This window comes from Gavialis gangeticus, unplaced genomic scaffold (assembly GCF_001723915.1).
Source record: "Gavialis gangeticus isolate Ggan-Ray unplaced genomic scaffold, GavGan_comp1, whole genome shotgun sequence".
Classification (NCBI taxonomy): Eukaryota; Metazoa; Chordata; order Crocodylia; family Gavialidae; genus Gavialis; species Gavialis gangeticus.
Window position 1 is genome coordinate 128911416 of NW_017728992.1, and position 11445 is coordinate 128922860.

General features: G+C 40.3%; 1 protein-coding gene across 3 annotated transcripts in view; it reads left to right on the forward strand.

Moving 5' to 3' along the window:
- LOC109304933 (serine/threonine-protein kinase Sgk3) overlaps positions 1 to 11445 on the forward strand; it is a 68634-nt gene that overhangs the window by 26957 nt on the left and 30232 nt on the right. For all 3 annotated transcript variants that reach the window (XM_019527753.1, XM_019527754.1, XM_019527752.1), the window contains exons 4-6: positions 1140 to 1212; positions 5242 to 5317; positions 10620 to 10707. In XM_019527753.1, the coding sequence (XP_019383298.1) occupies positions 1140 to 1212; positions 5242 to 5317; positions 10620 to 10707 (237 nt within the window). The remainder of the gene's footprint in view (positions 1 to 1139; positions 1213 to 5241; positions 5318 to 10619; positions 10708 to 11445) is intronic.

Sequence of the window (11445 nt, forward strand, 5' to 3'; positions counted from 1 at the left end):
TCTCTCTCTCTCTCTCTCTCTCTCTCTCTCTCTCTCTCATGAGTTGGTTTGTTCTTTGTTAACTCTGAAATAATATCCGAATTGCAGCCTTCATGCCTAGCATCTTACTTCTCCAGATTTTAAGAGATGCCAGCATGGGTGACGAGTGCCTCCTGAGTCTGGGGGGTCACCAGCAGTGCACTACTGTGGCAGGGGTCCCCCAGTGGCCAGTCGCCAAGTGCACTGATACCAGAGCTCTTGGGGTGGTGGTGGGGAGGGGCACGTGCCCCCCAGGCCCCACCCTACGCATTGCCTATGGATGCCAGGAGACTGGTTTGCTTTAGTGAAACCCAGCAGATGTAACTCTAGGTTTACATGCTCTTCAACAAAAGAAAGAAATGACAGAAAAGTCTGAAAGTAAGCATGGCATTGCAGTCTGGCTGAGGAAAATTGTGGGGTCATTTGAGTATTGTTTGGTAGGGAACTGCAGAAGCTCTTTTGAATTCTAGTTCATGGTAGATGATTCTACTTACAGATAGTCAGTCAGATGGGTGCAGCTGAATACTAATGGAAATTAGGACAGGTTGAATTTAAAATAATTCTAGAACACTTGAGTTAAAAATTTTTTTTCAAGTACACCTACTTGACATGGCGCTTAAAATGCTGTTGGTCGCTGGTGGGCTTTCCTTACTAGAACTGCAAAGCTTGTTAATACCTAAAGTAGCGGTCCTCAACTGCTGGGCTGCTACATACAGAAAGGTCATGGAGGGGGGTGCCTTGAATCTAAAACTGTTGAGAACTACTGGTCTATCTGCTGAGTAAAAAGAAATATGCAATCTGGGTAAAAAAAAAACAGAATGATGATGATGGCAATAATATGAAAAGTGGGTAAATGTTAGGTCCTGCTTGCATGGTTAAATAGGGCTTGGGTAACTTAAATGAAGAACAGCCTTTTTCCTTTTACAATCCCCTATTCACTTATCTGAGCAAAAATTGTTTTGAGGAGCAAAAAAAGTGATGCTAGTAATCTAGAGCCCATACTTTCCAAAAACTAGAGAGCTAAAATATGTTTGATACAAGTAATAACACTAGATATTTGGCTGTCCAGGCAAAACCAAAGTGCCTATCTGGGTAATGTTTGTTTGTTTGTTTTTAAATAGCTAAAGAAGCAATTTCCCACTATGAACCTTAAAATTCCAGCTAAACGAATATTTGGCGATAATTTTGATCCAGGTATGTTGCAACATGATAATCATTCATTTTATTTATTTTGGGATGTGATAATTATCTTGAACAGAATACAAAGCTGCCTTAGAGGAATGCAACTAGTCAGATAGTGCATGCACTGAAGTCCAGCCGACTTCTCTTGTTAAAGGAGTATGTTGGTAACTCTCTTGCTTCAAACTATGTAAGTTGCATTTTATTTTGTATTTAAGGGAACAGGTTGCAGCTGGGCTGACCTCATCTTTAATATGGAGACACTGTCACAAAAGATGCTAAAGCTAGGGTGCAATGCAATGCTTTGTTGTGACCCAAGCATGCTTTCATTCTGCATTTCACTACTGGCTGCTAGTTAGGGTAATATTGCTGAAATGCCTCTGTCTTCTTGCCAGAATCTCCTATATATTGTATAATGATCTGTGGCATGCTGTAACCATAGAAACAGATCTCTGTATGGTGTACAGCAGTTTTGCTGACAGAATTCATTTATTCTCCTGTTGTGAATGAATACCTAAAGAGTCCCCATAATTTTGTCATAAACTGAAAACAACAGGATTACTTTTTTCATTACTAAGTTTGTAATTATGAAGTTGGGGTTTTCAAAGCTTTGAAAAGTCCCAAATGTAATAGTACGCCGTGCACTATAGTTTGTGTATACAGAAAGCAAAACTATCCCTTGTTACTGGCCTCAACAACTAATACAAATCCACACCTCTGTGTAAACCTTACTTTCCATGCCATTTTTTATTCTGTTATCCTGAGTATATGGTGGGTGATATCAGTCATGCGTGGGCTGATTCAGGATTCTGGTGATGGGGGTGCAGCCACTCTCTCTTTGGCTGTGTGATATGTGGTCAGTGAAAGAGTTCATTCCCCATGAACCACACAACCCATACCTCGCTACATGGCAGTCTGGCCACAGCCCCATCACTGTGATCCTAGTTGTCAGTGGTCTCCTAGCTCACCAGGATGTCTGCAAAGCTTCTGGTTGAATCTCTGCTTGTACTGTGAACTCTATGAATCTTCCCAGAGTCTGTGCTTTCAAGTGGCTCTGGAGCCTGCCACTGGTTGATTTTTCCCTCAGACCCTGAATTCAGCAGCAGGGGAAAGAAAAGGAGGGATAGAGTGAGAAGCAGCAAGCTTTAGCTACTTGAAAGCAGGGACTCTGGGCGGACCAGCCAGTGAGCTCGTAGAGCTCCCAGCATTTGTGGGAGCTCCTCTGACAGGCCAGTGAGCCCTGAGAGCTCACCATGCATTCCACCCACAGCCAAAATAGGGCTCGACTTGTGCTACTGCAGCCCCTCTAGCTCTGCCCCTGGAGTCATGCATGCAGTGTTAAGAAGATATCAAGCCCAAATTATTTTGTTTGAGACTGAAAGGAGGAGAGTATTGTTAGGTGGGAAAAAAAATGGCTAAAGCTTATTTTATGTACAAAGTATATGCCCAAGTTCTTCAGGGTGCTGCATTTCAGTAAACCTACTTTTGAAAGCATCTAACTTTGTGGAGAAGAATAGAGTAGGTAGATTTAATGAAAACATTATTTTAGGTGTTTCAGTTATTTAAAAGGACTTGGTCAAATCAAACTTGTAGCTGCTTCCAAGTTCAGGATAAATACATACTTACAGAAAACCAAAACCAAGATATTTCATTATAACTTCTTAAAAACATATAAAATGAAATCTGCAACACACATAAGTAGTATTGTTAGTGCACAGGAATTTGGAAATGAATTAGAAGAAAGCTGTTCAGTTTCCGGTTGTCATTGTCTAAATCAGTGGTGCTCAACCTTCTGGCTTTGCATTTGTGTGAGGCTGATCCATAGGCCAGGTCAGACCCCTCATTGCCTCTGCATGCTGGGATCTGGCTCTGGGATTTTGCACTGCCTCTGCCTGGCTCCACACGCTGGTTTCGAGCCCTGTGCTACCCTACATGCCTGATTTAGTATGTAGAGCTACAGTCTGGGGGGCTCCCTATAGATCCATGGGGAGCGTTGGGGCTAGATCTGGCCCAGGGGTTGAGCATCCCTGATCTAAACTGAAAATTACTGGAGAGAAATAAAACTGTAGATATTAAAAGCAGTATTAAAAAAAAAAAACCAATGTTTTTGAGTGATACGAGTGATTTTGCATAAAGAAAAAGTTGGGGAAAGAAGATCTACTCAGAAGGTATAACCAGAAACTTAACCAGAAACTAAGACATCTCCCTATTTTCAACAGCACAGATTATGGGGGGGGTCCAGCTCACATCATTAATTACAGCTTTCCTCAGATAATTCATGTGTTAAACTAATGAAAATAGTAAGGTTTTCCCTCTAAATTGTTTAAATTCTAGACTATCATACTTCAACAATATTAGTCTTGCTGGAATAGTGAAATACTATTATTGACAAGGGTTTTGTCTTCCTTCTTGTTGTCTAGTAATTCAGAACAATTTCATAGTATAACATGAATTTGAGAGCTGTATCACTGGAATAATTTTCCCTTTTTCTAATATGTGGAAACTTTTTTTTTAATTGCAAAATTGTTAATATTTGTAACATAGGTAAAATACTTTCTTGTTTTTTAAACTGACAGTGGGCAAGTTAATCTTTCCCAAAGAAGGAGGTTCCTCTTTATTACAACTGAAAAAGGCTTTAAAAGCCATTCAGTTTTAGCTCTTGTATTAATTTGAAATGGATCTAATAAGGGATGAAGTTTATAGTGGTGCCTTTTATCACTACTGGAAAAAAAGCTAAAACACTGAGTTTGGATTAAGTTAATTTTTTTAAGACACATATATCAAATAAAGGAAAAATTAATTCAAATATAATAGTTACTTATCAGTGCATTAGTTATTAGGTTGGACTATGGATTTTTCGACCCATGTTAGGCAACACTGTCTTGTAAGTGCTCACCAATCGGTGTCTGTGGGACGGCTCTTTTTAAGGACTTGATCTTCATCACTGAAATAGTTTTGCCTTCAACATCAGTCAGAGCATGGGACTTGCTCATCTTCAGGTATGAGCAAGGGTTGCTCAGTATAGCTCAGGAGTCAGCAACAGTTTTGGGCCAAGTGCCAAAAACACCCACAGCCTCTACTTGGAAGATGTTGGTGTGCCAGGAGCCGATGGCAGGGGAGCCATGAAAAGCCCGATACTTGTGGCAGTGCAGCCTGGGCCCCTTCCCTGCCTTCTGCCTAGAGGGGCACGTGCATGCAGTGCAGACAGTGAGCTGGGTCAGAGCTCCACAGACTCCAGGGCAGCTGCTTGCAGTCTCCCTGCCACTTGCTGTGAGCAGCCTGGGCTCCATGGCAGGTGGCAGGGGCCTGCCCAGAGCCGAGGCTGGCTGTGGCAGGTAGCCAGGAGGCAGCAAGCAGCTGCCTCTCTTGGCTCCTGCAGTGTCTGCCCCAGGAACATGTCTCAGCAGCAAGCTGGGCTGGGGCTCTATGAACCCTGGTGCAGCTGTTTGCAGCCTCCCAGTTGCCTGCCGCAGCCAGCCCAGGCTCTGGGCAGGCCCCTGCCACCTACAGCAGAGCCTGGACTGCTTATAGCAGGTGGCTGGGAGGCTGCAAGCAGCTGCAGCAGGGTTTGTGGAGCCCTGGCCTGGCTCATTGCCAGCACCTGGTACACATATGCCTCAGAATGTACAACGGAGGAACCACAAGGGGCCTGCTGATCCTTGAACCACAAGGGGCCTGCTGAGCCCCAGCCCTTTCCCCACTGTCTACCCCTAGACAAATGTGCCAAGCAAAATGCCTTCTCATGCCACACTGGCTCATGTACTGGGCGGGTTGCTAACCCCTGGTATAGCCCACTGAAGCATGTGTGGGTGTAGTTCAAAATCAGTCTGGTTTAGTAAGTTTTTTTCAGAGATGAAAGCATTGAAATGGTTTCAAAGAAAAGAACTTTTGGCTTGGATGTCTTTTACCACCAAATCCTCATGTGTAAGACCTGTTCTATTCAGATGTTTTCCTATTAAAGAAAATATAAGAAATCTAAATTTCAGTTATTTCATGGCAAGTTTTTAATGTCTTTAACAACTCTCTGTCCACTTTTCCCCCCAGACTTTATTAAACAGAGAAGAGCAGGACTAAATGAATTCATTCAGAATTTAGTTAGACAGCCAGAGCTATGCAACCAGTAAGTAGTCTGCTTATGTTTTGTAAGAGCTTTTTATTGATATGGTATATATTTTAAAAATAAATTGCTAAAAACTATGTAGCTTAAATATAAAAAGTATTGTGCTTTTTAATGTGTAGAAATAATTATTATTTACTGTGAGAATTGTCTTTTTTGAAGAGTGATTTCAGAAAGCAAAAAATGTATTGCTTACTTTCTGAAACCCTTTTTACACACAAACTTGTACCCATTTGATTCCTAATCAATTTAAGGTAAACTAAAATAAATGTCAACAGGCTTCTGTGCTATCTTTTCATTAAAATGTCCTGAAATAATACCTCTATCCTACAGGTTCCTAGATATTGAGTACATTGGACTATAATGCATTTTATTGTGGCAAATTAAGTTAATCTCTAAAGCTTGTGAAATAAGTTCTGCTTTTAGCAAGAAGTGAACTTCCTCAGCAGGAAGCATTGCTACAACTTGTACTAGTTACTGGAAGTATTTAATGAATAGCTTTGTCCGAAGGACTCTTTAATATGAACTTCCTCTTTTCAAAAGTATTTTGTGTCATCTTCCTAATGACAAGTAGAAAACATTTTAAACAAAACAAAAGCCTTGTAATGGAATAATTTTCCAGTAAAGGAAAAAATATTGGAATTGTGATCATAACATTTGTCCTTGACTGTGAAAGTAAATAATACCTTTCAAATAACTAACTTTTGGAACCTAATCTCTTTTTGCTAATTGACTTAAGCAAGAAACCATTTGTGGCAGTGCAGTCTCCTACTCCTGGTTCTTCCAGTGCTCAACTGTGAGGTGCTTCAATTTATCTCCAAACCTTTCTTCCTTGAATCTTATTTGAAAAACACAAAAAGATTTAATAGCATATAAATTAGATTTTAATTTGTTTTTTAGGTACTTTCATCTAGCACTTAGCGCATCCAACCCCAGTATAAGCTGATTATTTTAATGATGGATGTGTGATGCACATGCATTGAAGAGCTTTGCTTACTAGGAGGCTTCTGTATTTATAGAACAAAATTCCTGTCTACTGCCCGGGTAAAAGAAATAAATAATATATTTAGAAGAAGGATCAAGACTTTGACTTTGCAGCTCAGTTCTGAAGGGCATTTAAACACATTTGTTCAAAATATCTTGTATCTGTCAGTACTTTGAAGTATTTTAAATCTAAGATTATTATAGCATGCAAAATTTACTGTAACTTTCAAAAATCCAGCAGCCAAATTATGATGTATGATCACAACAAGACATTATAGCATAAAGTGTATTTAAAACTAACGGCTAAAAGGGAAAATTATGGCAGTTGCCTCATTGCAGATGATCTAAAAAGCTATTTTCAGACAGTTTTGCCTAATTGCTAAATATATTATGAACTAAGTAAGTCAATGCATTAACCTTACTAATGTAGGAGGAAGATATTATAATATTGGGTACTGCGTAAAATTTCTGTGTCTGATAAAGTTTCTGTATCTTGTCCTGTACTCCACCTTTATACCTTAGAGAGGTTCAATTGCATAGGGCTCTAGTCCAGTCAGGTGCCCTGTTACTAAAACCTAACTATAATGCATGGTTGACTAAAAGAGTACAGACACAAAACGAGGCTTCTGGATGGGGTTCCCAAAGGAAAAACCCTACCCCTAATCTTAAACATTAGAGCAAGCATTAGGCAATGGAAGTGTTGGTTGTAGCTATGTTGGACTAAGGACATAGGCAAACAAGGTTCTTTGGGTAAATGTGATATTTTTTATTAGACCAACTAAATAGTTGGAAAAAAAATGTTATTTGCAAGATTTCAGGCTCAAACACCCTTCTTCAGGCATAGGGAGAGTCTGCTTTTGTTTTGTGTTCTCTTGGATGGAATAGAAGCCAATATGCAAAATGCAAGTCTGTGAAAATGCAAATGCATGGCAGTGAGGATCGAAGGCCATGGGAGATGATAGGTGAGAGACCGCTAGGTGGGCAGGGGGAAATGGGGGAATGTTAACCTGGTGATAGAATGTAGCTGGTAAAATGTAGAGAGGTTACCTGGGGTTATCAGATGGCAGCCAAGTTCTTATGTGCCATAAATCCAATGTCTATATTTAGTCCATTATTTCATTGTATCCAGTAGATTTATGATGTGAAGTTCATAGGCCCATCTGCAAAAGTTACTAGGCAGCCATATGTTGTGACCCTGCTCTGGCAAAGTCCCTTGGCTGATGTTGTACTTATGATGCAGTAAAATGGCAAGCCAGCTAGAAAAAATATTCCACATTTAGTGGAATTAAAGTAAAATAATGTACTGTGTTTAATGTGGAACATCTTTGTGGCTGGTTTGTATTGATTTTAATGTGTGATATGAACATGCTAGGACAGGAGTTGGAGATCAGGGAGCCACTCCCCAATCTAGGGCTCCTGGCAGCTGCATGCAGCCCAGCTCTGTGCACACCCTTTGAACATGTTGGGAGGGCAGGAACCTAAGATGGGGAGCTGCTCCTGAATCTGAGACACTCCCCCTCTTGCTTCATCATGTTCGAAGGGTATGCATGTAATTGAGCTGCACAGTGTGGCTTTTAGGGCACAGGGGGCACCTGTTTTGACCCAGGGCCTGTCCCCTGCCTGGACAATTGTCCTGAACCTGGGGATAACCCCCAGGTCCAGAACAGCACCATACCCTGCACCTTGGAAGGCATGCAGAGCAGTCCTTGAGCCAGGACATTTGAAGCCATGTGGGACACAGTTGTTCAGGCAGGGATGGGGTGGCAATGTCTTGGATAGAGGGGTTGCCCAGGCAGTGTGCTGCCCCTTGAAAGGAATGCTGTGAAATCCAGTTACATGCATGCTCTTTGAACATGCCTTTTGAAGAGCAACTTATTAGTAGGACCAGGCAGGGGGCAGCCTCCAGGGAACTGGTTCCCTGATGCCAAGCTGCCTGGCAAACCTTTAAAGGTTTAGGTGCAAGGGGAGCTCTGGATCACCAATCTGGGGCTCCCCCCACCCTAGCAGAATCACAATGGGTGTGATTCCAGATTTTTGGTATCTGGTGCCATTTCATGATTAAAAAATAACGTCTTCCAGTCTCCTGTTTTAGAAGGGTGTGGGTGTGAGTACTTATTCATGACAATACAGAGCAGTTTAAATGGGTGTTTTAACTGCGTTCTTGGTGGCAGATTTGACCTGTCCAAGACACAGGTGCATTTCAGAAGTGGTAACATCACTCAGCAATGAAAAAGATGGAAAATGAGATCTGCTTCATTGGTCCCCTTTCTTGTGTCTACAGTACATTCTTGACTTGCATATCAGTAATGAAGGCTCCTGCCCCAGGCATAAGCCAACCAATGCTAAGGTGGGTTAGAAAGATACTTTTAGAGGACAGCTGGATTTTCCTTTGGCCAGTGTCAGAGATAAATACTAGGGTAGATGGACAAGTGGTTTGATCAAATAAGGCATTTCCTATATGAATTAGTGTCAGACTCCCAATTGTTTTACTGGTTTTAGAGAGAAATCTCTCTGGTACCTGTAGACTACAGACATCTTGCAAAAATCTTTTCAGGAGGCAGATGCCTTTACTGAAAAGATAATGTGTGTAACTGTCTATCAGAACACTTATTTTCCAACAAAACCATTTAAATCCAAATGCATAATGTAGAGTGCATTAAAGACTTAGCATAGTTTTAAAATAATTGTAGTTTTCATTAAGGAACTCCTGGAACACAGAACTTAATGGCAGTAGTGGCCTAACTTCTACATGAAACAAGCTACCAGTTATATGCAATGAAAGCAATGAGAAAAAGTCCCTCTGGTTGCTTTCTCCTCAGTGTTCCAAAACCAAAAGGAAAACCCATGTATAAAATATCTGGATCAAAACTCCTGCTGTTCTAATGGAGATGGGGAGTGGGGCAGGAAAAGGAGAATTCTTGTCATGTTTGGGTCGGAGATAATGGACTAAAGCTAGTGAACTATAAAGCTAGTCTGTATTGTACAGGACCTTCTACAATGCTTAGCAATAACTCCTGCTGCTTCTTTAATGCAAATGAGAGAGTGCTCTTACTGCAGTTATTCACACGTGTCATTTGAACATATGTGATGGTTTAAATTAATCCTCTGGTCACCAATACAATATCTTGCAGCATTCATGGAATACCAAGTACACAGTAAAAAGCATACTATTTACCATGACTTCACTCTTGGGTAGTGTTTAACTTACTCAAGTTGTGTTATAGCAAGCTTCTTGTTTAGATGACTAAAGTACCTAAGGACAGTTGCATGTTGGTATCTTAGGGTAAAGTCTTCAAGGTGGACTGGGTCATACCATGACTGGTCTCAAGTACTAAACACAATTGGAGTGACATAAAATGGGTAACAAAAGCATTCTTCTTATTTAAAATGTGTTTTGTCTAAAGGACCTCATGTCAAATAGAGAGTATATTCAGTAATTATTTGTATTTTTAGACTAATATAGCCCCTTCTCTCTGATTTGTGTGCGTGTGTATCAAGTCCACAAAACAGTAAAATAATTCTACCTAATCTGTAATCCATTTAAAGGAGGGAGGAGCTAAATTAAAATGCTAGTGCAACTTTGGTAATACTTGAACACCAATGTGAGGAGTATGGAATGTTCCTGGACCATTTTGCCCTTTTGAGATTGTTCCTTGCATTTAGACCTGTCTATACCAAATTTAAAAATGCAGATGGCAGACAAAGACATGAATCTGTCAACAGGAATGAAGAAAGCATTGATTAATGGCAATCAGGACTCTTAGTAGAGATAATATGTTTTATTAGACCAGCAATACTTTTGCGAAAAAAAATAAATCTTTAATTGCAAGCATGTTTTTTTTCCCAGGATTTTAATTTCTGGAATGCAAATACATATTATGCTCCATGTGTAAGATAATAGTTTCTTATTACATTTAGAAAACTAAAAATGTTATCCTTAACACTTAAGGTGTTGGAAAGGAAATTGGCTTTCCAGTGGTCTCTCATATAAGAAACAATTGCAAGGATTGTTGGAAGAAGTAAAAAATGTAGTTGCAATTATCATCCTTGGAATAATCTCAGCTGAATACTTCTCCAGAATCTCTTTGGTTTCTTCTATATTTTAATAAAGAAAACTTTACGTACTATATATGTTCTGCTCAGAGATTGAATTACCTGCCTTATAAGCTCCTGTAAAATCGATTTATTGGGGAAGAGTGTTACTTATTACCAAATGTTTAATACAGACCTATGGCAAGATATTTTTACACTGTCTTCGTGGGGCTAGAGTGAAAATTTATTTAGGTCATTAGTTTCCTAATGGGTTTAACTGTGTCTCTAGCCCAGATGTCAGAGCATTTCTTCAGATGGACAATCCAAAGCATCAGTCAGATCCATCTGAAGATGAGGATGACAGGACCAGTCGGAAGGTAATAATTTGGTGACCAAAGTAAATTACTTCTGTTTTTCTCAACAAACTGTAGATACCTGAGCTCAGTTCTGTACACTGAGTTTCAGTGAGATTTTCTGTTTGGTTGTTTTTAGTAGGTCCCTCCCCTTCCTTTTCAAATTAAAATTTAATGTAGTGCCGAGTACTTACTTGTCAGTTGTGAACTGCAAAGATGAGGGGATGTGATTGTTTTAGATGGGGCAAACAACCTTTTTTCTCTGTGTTCTGGACTAAAACCTGTAGCTTGGTTTACAGGTTATATGATATCACTACTCAGGCAGAAGGCAGGGAATTAGTGTTGCACTTAGACTAAATCAGAGAGACACAGGCTTTCGTAAGCAATAACTCACTTCATCAGATGCTATGAAGGGATGGCTGGGAGCAGAGCTGTTAAATGGAAAGCTGTGATTTGAATACAAAGGGTAGGAAAAGGGAAGGAGTACCACTAAAAGAGGAAAGGTAGGTAAAAAGCAGTTAATCTATTGTGAGACATTGGGGTTTTAAAGCTAAGCCAAGTAATGGCATATTTCATAGATTTCATAAACATTTGAGTTGGAAGGGACCCCAGAGGATCATCGAGTCCAGTCCCCTGCCCCTGGGGCAGGAAGTCAGCAGGAATCACAGGATCCCAGCAGTATGAATCTGTAGTCTCGGGTTAGACTATACAACCTAGACAGTGGACGATTTCTTGTTCTGCAATTTTCTGTTCATATTTGGG